The 22672-nt window shown below is 35.9% G+C and overlaps 1 protein-coding gene across 1 annotated transcript in view; it reads left to right on the top strand.

Moving 5' to 3' along the window:
* The window catches only part of LOC104150537 (ras GTPase-activating protein 1), a 63635-nt gene that overhangs the window by 30962 nt on the left and 10001 nt on the right, over window positions 1-22672 (top strand). Inside the window, exons 9-20 of the mRNA XM_068924674.1 lie at window positions 1092-1170; window positions 3637-3757; window positions 5703-5859; window positions 8157-8244; window positions 10820-10897; window positions 12498-12655; window positions 12954-13030; window positions 17672-17844; window positions 18042-18201; window positions 18411-18553; window positions 19321-19436; window positions 20601-20687. Of these exons, the coding sequence (XP_068780775.1) occupies window positions 1092-1170; window positions 3637-3757; window positions 5703-5859; window positions 8157-8244; window positions 10820-10897; window positions 12498-12655; window positions 12954-13030; window positions 17672-17844; window positions 18042-18201; window positions 18411-18553; window positions 19321-19436; window positions 20601-20687 (1437 nt within the window). The remainder of the gene's footprint in view (window positions 1-1091; window positions 1171-3636; window positions 3758-5702; window positions 5860-8156; window positions 8245-10819; window positions 10898-12497; window positions 12656-12953; window positions 13031-17671; window positions 17845-18041; window positions 18202-18410; window positions 18554-19320; window positions 19437-20600; window positions 20688-22672) is intronic.

Below are 22672 nucleotides of genomic sequence, written 5' to 3'. Positions count from 1 at the left end.
AAATTGAAAGAAATGATTTGATTTTAGTAATAGTGGAGAAGTTGAAGTCGTTTTACAAACTTGAAATATTTTTGTGGGAAGATTCACTGGTTTATCAAGCTTACGCTAGTTCATAGCTTTAGAAGAATAAGATTGAGAAGAGCTAACAAAAATGGCTTTCAAATGCTTTACTTGTCTTCATTATCATTCTAGAGTATTCATGTATCTTTCCTGTGTTGGACACAATTGTGTTGAATTGTAACGGGCCAAAGATCTCATATTGCTTGTCTGGTTGATTACATTTACGCAGACAGCTAACAGTATATTTGCAGTGAGATTCAATATATTTTTGTTTTCCACTTAATTATTTGGTTCTTTATTTTCAGGTTGATATTTTGTATATAAATGATTCCTCTAAATTAGTGTTCATGTTGCTGTTCTGTATTACAGTGTAACTTTCAATAACTGCAAAAATATGTTTCAGCAGCTCAAAAATATGTTGAATTTTAGTTTTCATCTATCACTGCTTCTCTCTTGATCTCTCAAAATGCAATTTCATTCTGATTCTGATAATTAGAATGCAAGCTTCCCTGTAGAGGAGTGCTACTGATAGAGAATTTAATTTAACATGGTAGCTCAGTGATTTTGAAGTGTAATCTGCATAATCTGTGTTACAAACCTTTTCTATTTCCCACTCCTGTACTCCTAGCAAGAAATCACTTTGCACACTGAAGTATCTCACATTCCCCTTCCCTAATTTCTCCAAGACTTGGAAAATGATTGCCACTAAAATAGCAATTTTCAGCCTGGCTGGAGAGCTGGGAATGCACGTGTGCTACTTGGACAAAGGAAATAGAGTATCCTTATCTGACGTTTTAAGCAACTGGTTAAAAATATTCTGCTGAGTTTAGAACAAGTATGAATACAGATTTGTACATGTTCTTGACTTCAGTGTATTAGTGAATTCTCATTACTACAATTAAAGCTATGAAAGTTAACATTTGGTATTTGTTAAGAATTTGTGAGGGAACAACGCAATTGCATGGGAAAGCAAGTTCCTCTAATGAGGAAAATTTAGCCAATTTAAGATCTTATTTTTCTTACTTGAACAGTATTGCTGACATCATTGAACACTATAGAAAAGAACAGATTGTTGAAGGATATTACCTTAAAGATCCTGTTCCAATGCAGGTAAGACTGTTTTTGAAGACTGACCTGTCATCAGCTGTATTTATAATCTAGGAACTGAATTACAGCAGTGGTATCAATTACATTTGAACAGCATTCATCCCATCTCCAATTTTTGTGTTTTTGATTCATATATTTCTCTTGTTTTATCCTCATATGCTTTCACTTATCAAAAGTTGGCTTGTAGTCCGTAGAAAACGTGGCGAGCTCCATCTATTGTCTGACGTATGGAGGCTCTGCACTGTGCCACCGGGTCTGGTCCCTGACTGCACCATGCTGTGCCTTAATTCCATGCCGTGTTAGGGCAGCCTTATTTTCCCCTCCGTTCTCCTGTGTTTATGGGTGGTGTTTCCCCTGCTGAAGGAAACCTGTATGCCCAGAAAAGCTTCTTGGATGATTGGGGTGGGGGGGCTAGGATTGCAGGGCATGTTCTGGAATACTGTTGCACCATAGCCTAGGTCGATCCTATGAAAGCACTAATAATAAGCCAAGCACATCATCTAGCTTTTTCATAAGCTTTACAGCAGGTTCTAAAATACATCTGTGTATTTTCTTCCCTCTCTATTCCCAAACTTTCCTGTTTGATGATTAGAAACTTGCTTTTGATTTCCAACCTAAATAATCATCGTCACCTCATACTCTTTGTTGCACATCTCTACCTTTTTAGCTTTCCCTTCTGCTGTATTAACACAAGGGCATTTGTATTCTCCCTTAATCAGCTCACTAAGCTGAGTGTACCGAGCTGGGTTTTTTTTCTGTTCATAACGTATTTGTGCTGCTGCCGCTAATTTGAGTGCAAGTTCATGTTTCTTGAATGTGATGGATCAGAACAGCTGATGTACCATGTCATTAGTAATTCCCTTTTTCTGTGGGAAATATTTACCAGATATATTTCGGAATATCTGTGTCATTACCATAGCCACATTATATTCATAGCTCAGTCATCCTGTGGATGACTCAGCCATTCAAGTTTCTCATCCTCTGTTTTGTACTGGTAAGTATCAACAGGCGTATCTATCTTTTATGCTGTGTTGCTAGACTTAGCCTTATTATTTAGTTCTTTCCTGTATTGCCGATTGTCCTATGTGTCATCGGAGCTTCCCAATTGTCTGCTCCTCTTAACTTGCACTCAGTGGTTGAGAGAGAAGGTGAACGTGAATCCGAAGACTAATCATTGGAAAGCTTCGCTAGTAACATTCCTTGTGATCTATAATTCCTCTTGCATAATGACAATCATAGTCTTCCTTTTGGCTTTTTGCATATCCACTTACGGTTCCTGTGTAAATAATTTTCTCTGCCTTGATGAATTTTCTGTGTGCGACTCACTGCATTAAGTTCTTTCAAGTTACTCACATATATTCTTGATTCTCCTTTGTTTAAAAAGTTAGTAGTATACTTTGGCTGCATTTCATCTCCCTTCCACATATTGCCATGTGCTGTGTTTTTGAAGAGAAAAATAATAAGCCTTGAATACTATTAGGGTCAGTCCAGTGGCTTTACTCTTCCCCATATGACTTTTTTTTTTTAATGTCAGTGCACTCATTTGCACTTACTCCATATATTACTGTATCTAATTTGAAATTTATTTTAAAAACTGCTGTGTCTAGTTCTGCTGTGTTGTATGCTGTTTCTCTCATAGGTTATGAAGATCATCTCTAATTCGGAAAAAATTTGATACTGCTTTCAGTGTTGGTGCTGTAATTCCTGTTACTAAAGTGTTTTTCATCTTGTCTTTGTCATATTGCGGGAAGGGACTGAGAGGAGGGAAGAAAAGAACATTTAGTATGGAGCGTATACATATCTCACTTTTCATCGCAATATTGTTCTCACTACTTAACAGTCTTGATTTTTTCATGTTTCCTTAATATCTACATTTCAAAATCTTAGTTTTCTGTGTGAGTTTATCCGTTTTCTTCTTCCTGTTTCTGCATTGTCCTGTTCTGTTAGAATGCTTCTCATTTAGGACAAGTGAGTGCTAATGCAATTAGTGAGGGACTATGCAACTTTGTGTGTGAATTGATCAATTTTAATTGTGATCTACACCATTCTTGTTACTTTAGAGTTTATCTCTAATTAGTCCGTCCCAAAAGCTTTAGCAGAAGAATGTTAGGAACTAAATAACCTTTAAAGACTTGTGTAAATTTTACTAAGATAACTGTGAAACATTCTGCTTTCTATTTATTGTAAAAATAAAAAAAAGACGGGTGCTACTTTGTAAAAGTTAGTCTGTATTTAAAACTTATTTTTCTTCTCGTAATTGTGATCTAATCATTCCACAAGAAATTGTTGTATTACATTTATAGCAAAGGTGTTGTATTAAAAATTATATTACTTTATTAAAACGTAGGAGAGAGCAGTAGTGGAGAGTTGGTAGTATTCAATAAGATGATTTTGATTGCAGCTTCGTAGTGTGCGATTGTTTCACAGCAATTTCTGAGTTTAAGATGTTGATTCTTCCTTGTTTACCAGCATCAAGAACAAGTGCTTAATGATACAGTGGATGGAAAAGAAATCTACAATACAATTCGTCGCAAAACAAAGGATGCTTTTTATAAAAATATTGTCAAAAAAGGTTATCTTCTAAAAAAAAGTGAGTTCTTTTTAGTACTATGGAATGTTTCTCCAAAAATATGCAGATGTGGTTGCATGTTTAGTGGGCTTAATATAGTGTTGACACTAAAAAGGACAAAATTGAATTTAAAAAGTGGAGAAGTTACAGAAAGCTTGTAAAAAAGATGTTAAGTGTTCTTTTCCTGAAGTGCGTTATTAGAAAGACACAATACATAAAATTGCATGCAATGTAAAAATGTTGATTGGTAGTTTTTGTGGAAAAAAAATCAGAGCAGCCGAAAAATTAGGCACCTTGTTAAAGGTTACATTTGAACCTGTTGAATGAAGTGTTCTCATGAAACATCCATACTGAATATGGAACTCATTAAATTTTAGCTGTTAGAGTGAGATAGCTAGAGTAATGTAAATTAGTACATTCATTGGAGATCAAAACTTAATTTTGTTATTCGAACTTAGCCAATGTGTTTAATTTTAAATGCGTATTATGGTCTACAAGATACATCGACACAACCTTGGAAAATTCATTAGCAGTGTTACAGTCAACATAACATGCAATAAATGGATTAAAAGCTGACTGCTTGAGACATCTTAATGTATCCCTTAAGAGTTATCATTGAGCAAATCTTCAGAGTCTCTGCTTTCCTTACCAAATGTCATTTGTTTTTGTTTGGTTAGTTTTTAATCAGCTTTAATGGAAACAGGAAAAACTTTATTATAGTTTTTGCAGATGACAGCTACCATAACTAAGAGGATAGGCTACAGATAGTGATCTGGATAGCAAGTAAAAGTGAGAAAGAAGGTAAGCACTTAAATATAGTCAAATCTAAAAGGCACATTCAAAGGAAATAAAAACCGTAGAACCTCTGAATAGAGCAAGGAAAGCACCTCTTCTCTTAGAATTAGTACTCCTAACAGAAGATGTAGGAGGATGTGGTAGTGAGGAGTCAGCTGAGAATGAACTTCAAGTGAAAGCCTTTAGCTAGAAGGGATAATGACATACTTTAAATGCTGAAACAAGAGCACAGAGTTAGGTGTGGAGGAGTATGTGTTACCTGCATATAGAACGGAAATGTAATAAATTACTCTTCCATCTAGTAAACAGAGTATATTAACAATATATTAAAGTTGGCTTTTCAAAAGTGCATGTTTATTGAGACCCGTGGTGGATTTGTGATCATCAAAGTTTAAAATTAAGGCTGAATGTTTCTCTAAAAGGTATTGTGGTTTAAGTATGAATCAATTGCAGAAAGTTTCATATTTGTTTTAATTCAGAGGGCCTCAAACAATGCGTGATTTGTTTAGTCAATAGCTAAACCCACATTTTACATATAACGTGTCTTCCAACAAAGCTTGAAGTTAAATCCCCAGTAGTTAAAATGCCACTTTTTACATTTTTGTCTGAAGCATGTGGAATTGGCTAAATCCTTGGATATAGGTGCATTCAGGGCATGGTTCTGATGTAAGATTGCGTATAATGTATTGCCATTTCTATTCTTTAGTTGTACTATTTTAAGATATTGTGGGGCAATCTGTTATGTGCTGGTCAGCTGATAAGAGTTTAGAAATAGTTTTCACATGTTAAGAGTCTGGTTCTTAATTAATGGGTGCCATAAATTGGATCACTTAGTATCAGGATGTTATTTGCAGACTGTAAAGACAGTCTTCCCATGGATGTGAACTGAACTGTCCAGGCAGCCAATATGCACTTGCTTAATCCTGTTGAAATTAGTGAAAATGTTTAGAGAACTGTCAGCAACTGTACCTGAATCTGTGAAGAGTCTAGTTTTTAGCTACTTGTTGTGTGAAATTGAGTGCATATACTGATGTTATAACTTAAGTATGATTAATTGTACATCATTCTTCTATTTGTAATTTGACAAAAGCCTTACTAACGTCTTTTGTTTTCTTCATTTACATATGTGCGTTTTTTTAAAACAGTATTGTAACTTTTTATTTTCCTACAGGTAAAGGAAAGAGATGGAAAAACTTGTACTTTATATTAGAGGGAAATGATGCCCAGCTTATTTATTTTGAAAGTGAAAAACGAGCCACAAAACCCAAAGGATTAATAGACCTTAGTGTGTGCTCCGTCTATGGAGTACATGACAGCTTGTTTGGCAGGTAAGACGATGACGTGTAATTTTCATGTATGCAGCAGGACAGTTAACTGCTGTTTTGAGGTGCGTACAAGATGTGGACAACATCAGTAGTGAACAAGTTGCCATAGCTTGACAAGTTTTCTTGTTGACACCTGAGCTGTGGTAGCTCTCTGATTTCTAGCTTGGTTGTAAATGGTTGTACAATGAAAGCGTTGTGACTCGTGGTTCATACTCTGTTTTATTCTGTAGTTGGTATAGATTGCAAGGGCATGTGTAAAGGGATTTAGCTGATACGTAGTAACTTGTTAAGCCATGGCAACTTCATTGCTTGTGACTGTTCATAAACGACTTCTAGTTAGAAATTTTAGAACTTTTATTAAGGTTTTCTTGTATGTAATAAAATGCAATAATGATTTGGCTTTTGGCACTGTCATTTTTCAACACTGAGTATGTTATTCCACGTTTTACCTTATGGACAATAAAGGGATTATCATATACTTCTGAGGGTTTTAACTCTGAGCCAATATAACCATAAGATAACAGTTTGGTCAGTTCCAGAATACCTGCATTCTTTTTGATAGGTTTTTGAAAGGTAAATTGGATAATTTGTAATTGCTTTTCTATTTAAGGATTGATTCTCGTTAGATTAGACCAACATTAAAGCAGTAAGCAAAGTTTTACAAATTATTTTCACAAAATAATTAGATTCAGCGATCACTTTCACATCAAGTCTCATCTACTGTATTACTTTTGATATTCAAAATATGCCAACTGCAAGTATCAGCAAAGAAGTTGGAATCAAGAGACTTTCAGATATCATTGGTAATTAACAAGAAAGAGGTGACATCATCATCTGTTCATTGGTAATTACAATTCAGCATCCTGTTTTGTAACGTGATATAGAAAAATAGAGATGTTTCCTCCTGCAAGTGCATCCTTTTTCTCATAATACAGCTAGAAAAAGCGTATTAAATAGAAATTCTGGTTATTCCATGTATTTTAATATTTATTTTTAAATGATACTTGGTTAACTTCACATTATCTCTATGAAAAGACTTGAAAACGTTTAAGTGGCTATTTAAGCTGCAAAAATGTGGTTCTGTTCCATTTGATTTTTTTCTACTCTTTAACATTTAAAAAAAGAACTTATAAAACTATAGGAGTGAGAAGTATATAAATAGATAAGAGTACCAGAATAACTTTAAAAAAATTACTGAAATGTTCCTTGTATAAGGTGTCAATTACACAGGAAGCTTTGGTGCCAGTGGTAAACAAGGAACATTTTGGTTATTGGTGACTATCTCCTTAAGCTATTTACAAGAAACACTGTGCTGAGTTGAAATTTAGTTGGCAAGTGAGTGGTACTGAGAGTGTGGGTAGGAGATCATGCATGGTTGCACCACTTTGGGAAGCAGTTGATGAAGATCTATAGTTGAGAGACAATTCCTCCTATAAAAACTGCCTTTTCCCTTTTCTGGGAAGTACGGAGGAGGCTGTAGCTTTGCGTGTGTTTGGCGGTGACTTAAGTAGCCTTCAGTCTGGCTACTTCCTGCTCTCCTCCCACGCTACTGTGGCATGGCTACAAAATGCCATGCCAGCATCTCCCTAAGGAGTAAAATGCATGGGAGACAATCTTTTTAGTAGATTTTTTGACAAATGAGTGTAGGTACACAAAATGGCAAAAACACTCTAATTGTATTTAAGGTTGTAGAAGTTTATCACATACACTTGATGATTAGTGTGTAATCCAGTACACATTTTATTGATTGAGAGCGCTGCAAAACACATTCAGATAAGATGTCTTGTGTTAATACAGTTCCCTTAACTCTTAAAAGAACAAATTCATAATGTATGATTAATTGGTTGGGAACTATGCTGAACCTTTGCCCTTATGAAATGTCTGTAGTAATAGTCCTCCTTAACAGCTCTTTTACTTAGGAGATTTTTTTTGCCTTGACTGCAAGTCAGTGATACGTGAATATTCAGTACAGACTGTTCAAGAAGTTTAAGGATTCCGCAACATACTAGTTGCGCTGAAGTGCAGGTGTTTGTTTGGAGTTACATAACTTACTCAAACCAAAATGCACTTTTGAAACACCTAGCAATTTTTCCTGTTGGAGTTCTTCCTGTTTCCGTGTATGATAATGTTATACTTGGCGGGGGGAAGTTAGGCTATGTTCAGTGCTCCTTACAGTCAAACAGCAGAAGTGTACTAGTTTGGCTAGAACTTTGTTTTGGCAGAGGTCAACAAGTGAAGATGTTTGTCTGTGTTTTGAGGAATACTAAAATTTATGGTTTTTTGTCTTGTTTATTTTCAAGGCCAAACTGTTTTCAGATAGTAGTTCAGCACTTTAGTGAAGAGCATTATATCTTCTACTTTGCAGGAGAAACTCCAGAACAAGCACAGGTGAGAGCTTTTTTTGGTAAATATAACTTTAAAAGTAACTTTTTTTGTCTTGTAGCATTTAATGCTATTACCCTTCTGTAATAGGAAGCAACTGTACCAGAAGTAAATAGCGATTGTGTCTACATTAGCAAATATTACCATGCAACAGTAACAGATTTGTAAAGAAAACAGTTGGTGTTGAGAAACCAGTACTTATATTCCCCGCACGTTAGGGGTTTACTTTGGACAAGTTCTAGTCTGGTCCCATGGACTGAAGTTCTGTTAGTTTCCATAGCTGTTTCTGGAGAGCATCTTTTGGAGTAGTTTAATTCAAAAAAGTTATTTGTTCTCCAAGACTTTTCCATGATATAAACCAGAGCATGGTAAGCGTGAGTGGGAGATTTGCTTCAAGAGCACGTTCCTAGTATGAACTAAAACATTAGCACAGATATGCCAACTGATGAAAGCATATTGAGCAACTGGCTTTTACAGTTATTTGTTCTGTCCATAAAGCATTATTGTTTATAGTGTTTGGCCCTGATCTTGCACAAAAAGTAGGATTTTTCTCTTTTAAATTGGTATCATTCAGTTTTTAGCTGTCTAGCAGTTATATTTGATTAAAAATTGTAGCACTGGAGCTTAATACTCTAAAAGTCCCTGGCCAACAGAAGAGCGTATGTTGGATATGACGATGTTCTTAGTCATCAAGTTGTTTTGGCAGTCCACAGCTCTGAAATGCACCTATTCCATCAGAAATTAAGCTTTGCATTTGATTTTCTTAGAATGTAATTAAAGCTGTCTAGAGCACTCACTCTTCAAATGAGCATGAAGACTGTATAAATATTTTGTTCTCTTCATGTTGTATACACAGGAAAGCACAAATTTTCCGTTTAAATTGACACAAATCAACGGAAGTCACTGGAACGACATCAGAACAATGCAGTGGCATTTGTCTCACAACTCTTAATGTACTGTCTTTGAAAAGCAACATGCAGTATAGTAATCAATACTATATGCACAGCTATGAACGCAGGCTTCGTTTTTGTTACGCATGCAATGTCTTGTGTTCTAGAAATCGAAAAAACCTTAAAAATAATTTAATGTCTAATGGGTAGAATTACCCTGTCTTGTTTCCTAAACGTTTGACGTAATCTACTTTTATTTTAGATCTGCATAATATTTAAGCTGTTCAGTGCATTTTTTACACAATAGTAGGATGTTTTTTATGAAATGATTTTGGCATGGCAAGTCAGATGCTTTACAGATGCTTCTGTTTTGAGAGGTTTCAGCTTTCTGTACCTTGTAATATTTCTTGGAAGAATAGTTTTATTGGTATATTAAGAAAATCTGATATATTTCATATAACGTGGTAAATAAACACCAAAGCAGCTGTCCAATGGGTTGCATGTTGTCTTTGAGGTTTGTACAAAGCATTACTGAATGTGATAGTGTGACATGCAGCCTCATGCTGGTATCGCTGCGCCTAGTACAGCACACTGTTCATGACAACTTTGTGATGCGTACTTTAAAGCTCTTCCTTTTGTGGAAGATTTTGAAAACTAAAACCTCACTCTTTTTAAGTGGTTTACTTGAGACTAGCTGCAGTATAGGATGTGCCTGTGCTAATGCAGAAGGTAACATAAAGGGTAAGATTGAAACAGGTTTTTTTTTTTTTTTTTTTAAATGACATTGCTCAATTGCTTTTTGAGAGTAGATAGCAGAACTTTGATATACAGCCTCAGGAAGACTGAACTATAGTCAAAAATGTAATTTAGTGCTGAAAAGAGGAATATAAAACTTGGGGGTGCGGCCAGGAACAGGAGAATGAGTCTACAGCATGTTTTGCACCTTCCAGCGTTAATGCCTCTTGCAAAGCTCTTCTGTCCACAGCTTTCTCAGGCTGCAGTGACTTTTCAAGGGTGGTCATGCTAGCTGGCAATGCCTCTTAGCAGCCTTTCTGAAGAAAAAACATAGACAAAGGCTCTACGCTCAACTTGGTGTTAGACAACTTGTTTATTTTCCTGTTCAGAATGGAATCCATCCTCTTTGCTTTATGCATTTGTGAGCAGACAAAGTGGAGGCACAGGATAAACTTTTCAGTGTTTCTCTTTTAAGGCTGTTTTTTGTTTGAAGTATATGCAGTAAAAATTTTACCGCAATACAGAAATGCTGGAGAGAATGATCAGAACACAGTTTGGTTTAATAACTGTTATTTTCTCAGAAGCGAGCAAGTTTTGCTTCATTTTATATAGCATATGTAATTTAATGCAATATTAGTAGACTGGAAAATTAGTGAAGGTCAGACTGTATATCCATTATTAATGCTTGATATTTCTAAAAGAGAAAACCCTTCATATTTTCAAATCCTTTATTTGGTTTTAGTGAGTGAAGATATTAATTTTGCTTTAATATGCAAATCTGCGTACTTTTGAATTACAGAAAACATAGTAGGTGTTTTTTCCTAAAACTAAAGGTGCAACTTCAGATACTGGAATCTATTTCTTTTTTTCTTTTTTCTTTTTTTTTGACATGTCTCTTCCACTGCAAGAAGCTGTACCGCTCTTTGTTTTAATACTGTTCTGTGCTTCTCTCTTAGGACTGGATGAAAGCTCTGCAGATGTTTTGCAGTTTAAGAAAAACCAGTCCAGGAACATCAAATAAGCGTCTACGTCAGGTGAAGCTGTATAGATATTGCGGATTTGGGGGGAAAAGTGTGTTGTCTCCTTGTTGCAAAATGATACCGATAAATCTCAGAGTTTTCCTTTCAGCGCTAGTAAATCCTGCATGTACTTTTTCTTTTTTGGAGTGATTCAGTATCCTTGTTAAACCAACTGGAACAACTTCTGAAGAATCAAACTATATAAGGTGAATAGACAGGTGAACTGGCAAATGAAACCAGAGACTGGCAATTTAAACTAATTCTGTACTTTAAAAAGCAAAGAAAATGTTAGCCTACGTGAAGAAGGAGAAGTAGGGATGATATTTAATATATTTGGTGTTCTCATTCAGAATACAGTAGTTAGTTTTAAATGCCTTATATCAAAATATGTACAGGAAATATGAGAAGAGGGTTTTCCTTTTAGGCTGTAATGAGTGGAAGAATTTCTGAAATAAATAAAATGTGGGAAGTATGGAACTTTAGGTGAAAAGCACAAAAAGTGTGAAAGATCAAAGCAGGTAAAAGTATATAGAGATCAAAAATCAAGTAATTACATTTCTATCTTGCATAAATTTTTCAAGGGAGACTTAAAAGCTTAATTTAAAGAGCAGAAAAAGAAGTAGATGTACCATCAATTAGTTTGGGTTTGCATGTTCTGCACATTACAATGGAAGAGAAAAGCCAGTCAGTGTTTACTGAACAGTGACTTTATGGCATAAGCTGTCTTCTAGGGGAGTTTAAAGAACCTTTACTATGAATTTTTATATAAAGATGTGTTGCAGGGTTTCTTGAAATGTCCCTTGTAAATTATGGTCCTGAATATTTGAATTTAAATGGAATATTGAGCTGATTAAGTGTATTTCCTGTACTTATTGTCTAATTAGATTTTAGTTGGTATCAGTAGGTGTTGGACTGAGCTATGAATATACATTCATTTAGAAGTTTGTACAATAGTAGACTGTTTAAAACATTCTTTCTTACTGCAAATTATTTCAGAGTTCACTTCACTTTCTGGAAATTATGAATTCTCAAGTGTTGTTATTTTGAAAATCTGTAGTATCGATAAAAGTTTTCCTTTTAGTGGGAAAATGGGTTGTAGTGTACTGAACAAAGGAGTTTTACGTTGTCTGCTAGGAAAGTGCCACATAGTCCATTGTGTTTGGAGTAGTCCATTGCTTTGTTTAAGATGTCTGTGACTTATTTAAGTAATATAGCTTAACGTTATATGACTATAGCTTAAGTTGCCTGTGACAAAGACATCAGTCTGTCTCTATGACTTCAGTAGAATTTTTGATGCATAGAAAAGTTAATGCTTGCATTTCCTAATGTCTCATAGAGATAGTTTTAAAGGATAAAAATAAGATGTGTTTAAAGACATGATGCTGGAGTTTTCTTTTCAGTAGTTTTCTCTGAGTTACTCTTAATTTGTCATTGTTGCCTCTTAAAATGTTGCTCTGTTACTCTTCTTTCTGTTCATTGTGTTAGGAAATTATAGTTTGTGTTTGGTATTTATACATTAACCTTAAGCCTCCACAAGAGGAAAAAATTCCATTATTGGGATTTTTTTTCTTTTATTCTTTAGCAAAAAGAAATAAATTTTGTGTATTTTCTTTAGGTCAGCAGTCTTATTTTGCATGTAGAAGAAGCTCATACGCTCCCTGTAAAGCATTTTACTAATCCGTATTGTAACATCTACCTGAACAGTGTCCAGGTAGCAAAAACACATATCAGAGAAGGGCAGAACCCTGTATGGTCAGAAGAATTTGTCTTTGAGTAAGTCTTAATCTTCTTAATCTTCTTGAATTACTGAATTTCACTTGAAAGTTGAATTGTATTTAAAAGTCTTAACACTGCGTAGTATGTTTTGCATGTTCTTTTTAAAAATACTGTATGTGTGGTTATACAGCTCTCCGCCTTTTGGCCGCAAATGCGCGGGCAAAATTTTCTGTAGGCACCTAAATATCTCTGTTAATTTAAATGTCTTTGGCTGATAGAGAGAATTCAGGATTGAAATAACTTTAGATGCCAGCCAAGTATAGTATTAATTGAGGCTTTCTGTCTTTTCTCCTAGTGATCTTTCATCTGATATTAATAGATTTGAGATAAGTCTTAGTAACAAAACAAAGAAAAGTAAAGATCCAGATATATGTAAGTATTTTTCTGTAAAAAAAAAAAAATATATATATATATATATAATATATATATTGCAACAATGGATACTTTGGGCAATTTTCATTACTCTTGTTAAACACTGTCACAGGAGAATTAAGTATACTATATTTTTATGGCTTCCACACCACTGTGTTAGTATATCTTGGACAGCTGTTTCTGACTCTGCATTAATGTTCTTATAATGAGAACTTGCATGATTTTTAGTAATAAAATGCACAGTAATCCAACCCTTATGGCTTTCCTAGCTCTATTCTATAATGGCCGTTATGTTATGCTGTGACTATGCTTAGCAAAAAGCAGAAGGAAAGGGAGGCTGTCAGTATTCATCTGCTCTATAAAATGTGAAGTTTCACTAAGTTAACTCCTTTAATTTGCTTTACGCCTGACTGTGTGAAATTTCTTTTGTCCTTTCAGTCTTTTGTTGCCTCCAGTGAGAAAGAGAAAGGGAGGAAAGGTAGTGTTTTCACCATTTAAAAATAAATAAATAAAATAGAAATTGAAAGACCTTATTAATCTCTGAAACAAAATTTTCCCACTGTTTCTTTTTTCCTTTTTTAATCTCATCTGTGTACCTTGTTTGTACCACTTGTGGGCTTATCAGCTGATGTTACCTCAATATTACTTGGAGTGGAGAAGGATCTCGCTTCCTTCTGCCTTTTATAGAAGCTCCTAGGAATTTACTTTCCCTCTCTTATCTAGACAGCTTCTTCACTTGCTGTTTCTATTCCAGCAAATTAATATGAAGATGGATACATAATAAGATAATAGCAAGGTACAAAGCTGTCACCTCTTTTAGAAAAGAAAAGGCTTGGTTTGAGGAATTTGGATTCTAAGCTTTTAGATGCCAGAAAAATGGATTTTTTTCAATTCTAGTTCTCTTCTCACACAATATGTTTTTAAGCTTTTTCTTTTATTAAAGGTATTTTTTTCCCAATGGTATTTGTTCTACAGTGACTTTGGCCCCTTACCTCCTTTCTTGCCTGCAGTGTAGACCCTTCTAAGATTTATTAGAGTATTTTTCTTTGCCATTGTGTTCAGACCTGTCTGTTTGAAAGCTGGCACAGTACTTACCGCTATTGTTTTCAGTTTGCATATATGAAATTACTAGCCTGTTACATTTGCCTCAATGTTAACTCCTTGATGTATATTTTTTTTTCTTTTAAAAGAAGAGATTTGTAGGGTAACCTTGACCAAAGTAGAATTACTACTTGGATTTAATGCTTACGTAGAACCTAATTCAGTTTCAAAACTCTTGCCCGTTCCTCTGACTATAGAATTTTCCGCATACAGTGCGGAAAAAGACATGTCCCCTCTGACAGATAAAAACTCTGTGATGGAATTGTGACCTTGTTCTTGCACTTATTCTTGTGTTCTTTTGAGCTAGAAAATTCTTTATCTAGGCCAAATCCCTGGTTAGTAAGAGAACCTTTTAAAAGATCATTCATGAATGAAATACTGAAGTAACTTCTTTCAAAATGTTCTTGTAGTTTCCTTCTCTGTCCAGATTAAGGAGGCCATGTTGGCTTTGGGGGTATCCAGCTTGTAGAAGGCGATGGAACGTTTCCCATATCATCTGGGTCAGGATGATTGGCAATGCTTCTGGATTGCTGTTAGGTAGACTCTTAAAGAGTAACCCAATGGACTTTTCCTTTTGGGATAAGGAGTAGACTAAACTGACTCGAATTAACAGGTATCTCTGCCTACGTGCCCAGTCCTACTAAAAATTAGGAGTATATGGGAAAAATCTGAGCTAAGGCAGACCTTATCCAACTTGCCTGTGTGCTGTGTTGCCTTAAACAGCCTCTCCAAAAGCAAGAAAATTAATGGGTTACCTTTTTAAACCTTCTTCTCAGCGAAGTTGTTAAATGTAGATCGCTCTGAAGTGGGGAATTACCTGAGGCTGGTGCTATTCATCTTCCCAGCTAACTGGTTAAGTCAGCTTTCCTGCTTGCTTTTCCTGCCATATAAAGCAGATTGAGAACTCAAAAATCTGATATTGGTTTCATTGCTTTATTTCTTCTATCATTGTGCACAAAAGTAAATACCAAAAGTGCTATGAGCATGAGGAGTAACTTTTTAGGATTTTAAAGTATATCCTTAGTGCTCAAGTCTTTGACTTTGAAGTTTGACTATTAAGTATTCGTTCTGTAATTATTTCAGTATTTTTTGCTTCAAAGAGGTCACTCTAAATATTCAGAAATAATAATACTAAGCAGTATAGCATCAATTCAGTTTTTTGTTTTGCTAAAAGTACTTTTGTGTATGAATTTATTCGAAAATATGTACATGCAGCTTGAAAAAATAAAGTTCTAGGTCAAGAATGTATTAGTAGACTTATCTGCTGCTACTAGAAGCTGTTATGCTCAGGTTTGATCAGACAGTTTGTACTGGCAGTAGTGCCACAACTTGATTTTGAAGTTTTGTAATTGAAATTGTCCAGGTGGAAGAAGAAGAAAACAAATTGTTACTGTGTTGCGCATTGGCGTAGCACTGGAAAATAAGCCTACTATGGCAAGCTTAAAACTTTGTTTCTTCCCTCCCATATTCTCCAGCAAATATGCACTAAGCACATTTGGGACAAGGTAGGTAACGCTCTCGGACAGACTTGTGGACTTTGGACAATTGGTAGAAACTCAGACTGGAGCCTAAGTCATATATTAATGGTAGTAACAACATATGTGTCCACTGTTGCAAGAAAACAGACGTAAGGTGTCCACAGTCCCTCATTTGAAGAACAGAACAGGTACAAAAAGATTCCAGCCCTTAACAGCTCCTCATCAGCTTGTAGAATGGGTTGTGGGTAGGAAAGTCAGGATTTAGTTTGTCCACGTATTGAACAGTTTCCTCTTTTGTCAACATTTAGATGGGCTTTTATTCTGAATCAGTAATGGTAAATGTTTTTTGAGGGGATAGGTGGTTCTGGTTGGGTTCAACAATGAATATGAAATATTCACCTGGAAGGTCTTTAAGTATGCATTATAAATATGCTGGTGTGTTGTGTTCCATGATCTGATATGCAAATGATGCACCAACATATATTCCAAAATTGGGGCAGTGGAAAGTCTGCTAGAACTGTTGTTAATTTCTACAAGGCAGTGTTGTGTAAAAGAACCCAAGTTGACTTCTCTATTTATTTATTTATTTTTACTCTGAGGGACTTAATTGAATGTAGATCTCAATGACAGGACTAGAAAAAGGGTGATGGCTTGGAAGGTCCAGACAGTCTGACAGGCTAAATGTGAAATTCAGAGGGGACTGTATATCTGCTCTTAGGGAGTTGTGGATATTTGATAGGTAGAATGTTCTCTGCGAGTGTCTGGGCCCTTCCTCTGGGAAGCAGCTCTGTTCAGGAAAGGGTGGCAAGGGAAGGGTCAGCGTGCTGACTGCTGCAGCTTACTTTTGTCAGCTGGAGACCAGACTTTCAGTTGTGGTCAAATGGGCGAGCTTGGTAATTTTAAGGTGCCAATACCACTGAAAGGTGAATTAATGATTTTGCTGCTCTTGAGCTGATTTTTATCATTACTTAGGTAGTAAGCTGTCCAGGAATGCATTTTTAATATAAAATTTCCTGCTACAGCCATAATCCAGTGAATTCCTAAGTTTTAAAGAAATACATAGGGCAATGTTTGGTAAAGCTGTAGCCACACTAATAAGAAGTAACAAAATAGTAGTAACAGAATAGTTCAAGAGGTGACAGGATGGAAGTATGAGCACAAGGCTGGAAAGAGGACATTGAATTTTAATCATTTTACCTGTTAAAATTTTCTAATTGCTACCTAGATTTGTATAAACCCGTTGACTCTTTCACTTTCTGTGCTACTTTACTGTGTCCAGTTCTGGGCTCAGCAGTACAAGATATACGGAGCTACCGGAGGGAGTCCAGTGAAGGGCCGCAAAGATGATTAAGAGACTTAGAGCATCTCTCGTGAGAAAAGGCTGAGAGAGCAGGGACTATTGAGGTTGGAGAAGAGAAGGCTCAAGGGGGATTTTATCAATGCATATAAACATCTGAAGGGGAGATTTAAAGAGGATGGAGGCAGACTCTCTTCAGTGGCACCTGGTGACAGGACGAGGGGCAACAGGCACAAACTGAAATGCAGGAAGCTCTATCTGAACATAAGGAAAGACTTCTTTACTGTGAGGGTGACTTGAGCACTGGAACAGCTTGACCGGAGAGGTTGTGAAGTCTGCGTCCTTGGAGATAGTCACAAGCCGTCTGGATGTGATCTCAGGCAACATGCTCTAGGTTATGCTGCTTGAGTGTGTGTGTTGGGGGGGGGGGGGGGTTGGACTAGATGATCTGTAAAGGTCCCTTCCAACCTCAACCACTTTAATTTTGTGATATTTGGGTGTTACAAAGAAAACTATTAATATTTGTGTGGTGTTTTCAAATGTATATGTATACTTTATTTACAGAATGCTTTATATTTCAGATTGAGTTTATGTGAGTCTGTAAAACCACTGAAACAATTATCTGCTTATATATTGAGGGCATAAATTTTTTTTTTAATACTCTTACTGAAACAAGATGACATGCACTGAAAATAAAATGCTTTTATTCAATACGAGCACTGTTTTGCTGGAAATAACTTATGTGAATGATGTTTTTTCCTTTAGTGTTTATGCGTTGCCAGTTAAGCCGATTACAGAAAGGACATGCAACAGATGAGTGGTTTCAGCTCAGTTCCCATGTACCCTTAAAGGGTATTGAGCCAGGATCTTTGCGTGTTCGAGCACGATATTCTATGGAGAGGATCATGCCAGAAGAGGAATACAGTGAGTTTAAAGAGGTATCAAGTTGTTTAACTCTCCTTAGTTTATCTGTCAAAACGATTCATTTTGCCTGTTATTTGAGACAGGCTTCAGTAACGTTGGTTGACCTCTTTAAGCACCACTTGCGGTGACATACAGATGTCACTATCGTTATATTATATCAGTTTTCCAAAGCTGTGCTATACAGAAGTGTTCTGTTCTGTTTTTCTTTCAGCTTATACTCCAAAAAGAGCTGCATGTAGTCTATGCCTTATCGCGTGTTTGTGGACAGGACAGAACACTGCTGGCAGGCATTTTATTGAAGATTTTTCTTCATGAAAAGCTTGAGTCACTGTTGTTACGAACACTAAACGACAGGGAAATAAGCATGGAAGGTACTGTACTAATTACCCTAACGTTGAATTCAGTTTACTGAAACTGGGGAGCTGGGCGGAAGGAGAAGGGTAGGGCTCCAGTGTCTTCCTTTTATTCTCTTCTGTCCCCTCAGTTACATGATATATGAAATTATAAATGCAGCCTTTTTTTCCTCTACTTTTTGTTGTCATCTTTTCTCAACTTTTTCATTTTACTATCTTTTTTTCAGATGAAGCTACTACCTTGTTTCGTGCCACCACTTTAGCAAGTACACTTATGGAGCAGTATATGAAAGCCACAGCTACACGTTTTGTTCACCATGCACTGAAAGACTCTATATTAAAGATAATGGAGAGCAAGCAGTCCTGTGAGGTGATACTTTAAACCATGGTTTTAAACACTTTGATTTGTTGAAACAGTTACTTAGTGGTGGTTGTTGTATTTAACGCAAACATAAAACATTAGATTTAGATGCACTTAATAATCTTTCAGAACTAAACTTCATTTACATGAGAAATACAGCAGCTGGACTCATTAGGAGATTTTTTTTCTAGATGTTGGCTTGAACAATATAGTAGCACTTTTAAAATGTTTTTTATTCATACTTCTTTAAATTGCGTGTTCATTCTTTAGTGATTGTATGCTGGTCTGTAGCATGTATGGAATGGCCTAACCTAAATAGTTTCTGGTAAACTCCAGATCTAATAGAAAACTCTATCTGAACTTAATTTATTATAACTACATGATGTTATTAACTGCTTGTTATTGACTCTATCTCTTTTTCTAAACGAATCCTCTTAACTTCTGTGTTTCACTCTAACTTAATTGCAGAAAGGATGGGGATCCTCAGAAGATTGGATTAAAAGATATGAAAAGGTTATGTGGATGGATAGTGTTCGGTGTCTGTGCTATTAAAAGCTATGCATAGTATACTAAAACGTAAAAATGTTACTTGTTCTTATTAATTTCCTGGCTAGCCATTGAAGCAGACACTTAAATTCTCTAAGAGCCTGCAACTTGCACAACAGCAGAATATTAATTTAGTTTGAAGTACTATTCAGTGTGCCGTATTACCAAATTTTAGATGTAGTTCTGCGTAGGAGAAGAAATTTAGTCCATGTTTTTTCTTTTGGCTTTAGTTAAATCCCTCGAAGTTGGAAAAAAATGAAGATGTAAACACTAATTTGGCACATCTACTCAGTATACTGTCAGAATTGGTGGAGAAAATATTCATGGCTGCAGAGATACTGCCTCCGTAAGTATGCGCTCTTCTGTTCAAATTTGTATTTGAAAATTCCTGTTTGTGTGATTTACGTTGCACATTAATGGTGTTCTTACTGGTTCATCTTCTACTAATTGGTCCTAAGACTAACTTCTTCAGGGTTGTTATAGGCACAGAGGAAAATAAATACAATTTTCAGGAATTAATTGTGCTTTTTGCACAAAAGCTTCTGGCTAGCACACGTTTGTGCTTTTGTTTGAGGGGGGAAGCTGCTAGATCCAAGGAATAAGGGAAAGAAGAAAAATAAAAATATCAATATACTGTTTCCACAGAGGTAGAAGACAGTACCTGTTAGCAGACAGATAGCAGTTAGCGGCTGTATATATTTAAGTTGATTAAAAATTCTTTCCTGTCTTCCTCTTTCTCTTGGGTGGGAAGACGGGATGGATTATTAACAACATATTAAAACTATGAACGCGTGGTTGTAGAATGACTTTTTTTTTAGTTCTAAAATTTATGCTCATGGTTTATATTTGAACCATTTGATAAAAAGTGCATAATACTAAGTGTTTTCTTTCACTGCATCATTGGCTTTTAATATTTAAAAAAAAAAACCTGAATATTGCAGTAGTAGGGTAGCATAGAAATTTATTTCATGTTGGTGATGGCAAGGTTAGCAATAGAAGTTACCTTCCTTTGTAGTAGATGATGCAGCTCACAACGTTTCTGGAAATATACCACAGTACTCCCACTTTTTGATGGGATAGAAGTATTACTCTACTTGCTCATCTACTTTTAATCACCTACCCCTTATTTATGGAAAGAAAATTTGTTAATCATTCAGTTTAAAAGGGCAAAATTTAAAAAAAGACCAAATCATCCTGTCCTTTCTTAAAATGAAACGCTATTTGAGCAATAGCAAACAAATGATAATGAAACATTGAATGTGCATCTGAATAATCATCAAATCTTAACCACACAAATAGCGTGTACTGAGGAAGGACTTTCTTTGCCATTTGTAAAGGGAGTGTCACAGCAGTCTTTTAAAGTTAATTTAAAATTTGTCTAAATTATAAATGTAGTGTTGGTAATACTTCCTCATAAAGCAAGAGGTTGGACTAGATCATTGCTGATCAGCTTTTTTTTTTTGATTCTGCAAAATTTAATGGAAAGGCTAATTAGCTATAATTTTTACAGAACATTGAGGTATATTTATGGCTGCTTGCAGAAGTCTGTTCAAAACAAGTGGCCAGCTAACACCACCATGAGAACCAGAGTTGTTAGGTAAGTTACTTCTCACTATTCTGTGCTGAAAATAATATTTTGAAGTCTTATTATTACATACTTCAACTGTTTTTCTTTCAGTGCTAAAACTTTATAGCATTTACTTATATATGTTACAACAGTATTAAAGATCTTTATGATACTGAGGCATGATATCCCGATTAAGGATTGAAAGCTTACTAGATTCTTAGTTGTGCATTTAGAGCCTTGCCCGAATAGTATAGATGTCAGCATAGCTTTACTTTAGTAGTTTAAACTTTCAATTTACTTGTATTTTTAAGTTTTACAAACTTATCTACAATGTTTTTTTCCGGTTCATATTTGGAAAGAAAAGCTTCTCTCAAAGTTGATAGTTAACCTTTGTGATATTTGTAGAGAGCAGTGACCTCTGAAGGTCATGTTTCTGTCATATGCCATCTGGGGGGACCATGTCTTATCCAGGGACTCTTCTGCAGTGTGTGTTAATTACTGGAAAGTCTTACATTTGTAAGACCTGACAGGATAGGGAAATTAATGTCTTCTCAGAAAGATAATTGGATTGTCACTAGATTTTACTTAGGTACTGTCTGCGTCAGAATACATGGTTTTCTGTATCAGTGAAGCCTCCTAGTGCTGATAACACACTCTGATTTCTGAAAATAAGTAGGTCTATGTTGTCCCACTTTTGTTTCATTTCTCTGCTCCAGCCCAATCATGCTGAAACAGTCTAGAGCCCCTATAAAAAAGTTGCAGGCTACTAAACCTGGCTTCTCTGAGCTGACATTGAGTATAAAAGCTCCAGTCCTTATTCATCAAATTGAATAAACAAATTTTTCCCTTGACTTATCTTTTGCCAGTGCATATCAAACAAAAATCTTTGACATAAGGTGAGGTCTTGGCACTGTTTTTGTAAATGATACTGGTGGTTTAAGGGTATCAGAGCCACGTCTCTCCTTCATTTGCTTTACCTTTTTTGCGGGTCTAACTTGTTGGTAGACAAGTATAGTATCTGGCACCGATATGATTTGCTGAGGTTAATCTCCCATTGGAGGCAGTCTTCCAGACCAACTTGTCTTTGGCTCTGTTTTATCGTTTTGACACCAGAAACCTTGGCTTATGTCAGTTAGCACCTACTGCAGGGGTTTTGCCTTCAAACTGAGACTGCTATTAAAAGAGGTGTTGGGGCTAGCCTATAGCAGGGGTGTAGAACTTAGAAGTGAGTACAGTGTCTCTCCCTGTGCCTCCCCACCTCCAGAGAACCGGTGGCTTTCCGTAAGTGGATATGTTTAGAATTTTTCCTCGTTTCCAAAACTTACAGCAACCAGATTTTATGCTGGATGCTATAAATATTGAATCCTTCTCTCATCCTCTTAGTGTGCACAAGTAGATATTTGTGACTCCTCCATGCAGTAGAGTTCTGCAGCCTTCAGTGAAGAACATCATATTGTCTTTTGTTGCACTGGCTTTGGTCCATGATTAAATATGATCAAGTTATTCAGAGATGGGTGGGTAGTTTCGAAGTGTCTGAGTAGCTGCCCTGATATATCATTCAGAAGGTGCTGCTGTTTCTGTCTGGTTGTAAACCCCACCCTTAAGTATTGACTCATTCTTAATTTAAGCAGCTTAACCAGTGTAAGAAGCCCCATATCTCCCAGGTCTGCAAGGCTGATCCAGTTTCATACCTCAGGTGCCTTCAGTTTCAGGCTGTCTAAAAGAGAAACTATTTTATGTGCCATGACCTCCAAACTACTTCCTTATAGCTTTAAGTTAACAGCATGGAAAATATTCTTCACAGTTGGCCAGAACTGTTGCCTTATCAGCCCAGAATTCATCGTTCCTGAAGAAATAAGAAACTGTTGTAACAGCATAGTAGAATTCAGGTGTTTTGGACATAAGGAAGGTGCCCAACCTCACTGCTGCCATGTATCATTTCCAAATAATAATGGACAATACCATTGCTGATTACTTTTCAACAAGCAAGGTAGTGTCAAGTCTCCTACCCTTCT

The sequence above is a fragment of the Struthio camelus genome, chromosome W (assembly GCF_040807025.1).
Source record: "Struthio camelus isolate bStrCam1 chromosome W, bStrCam1.hap1, whole genome shotgun sequence".
NCBI classification, from domain to species: domain Eukaryota; kingdom Metazoa; phylum Chordata; class Aves; order Struthioniformes; family Struthionidae; genus Struthio; species Struthio camelus.
This window is presented reverse-complemented; position numbering and strand designations above follow the sequence as displayed.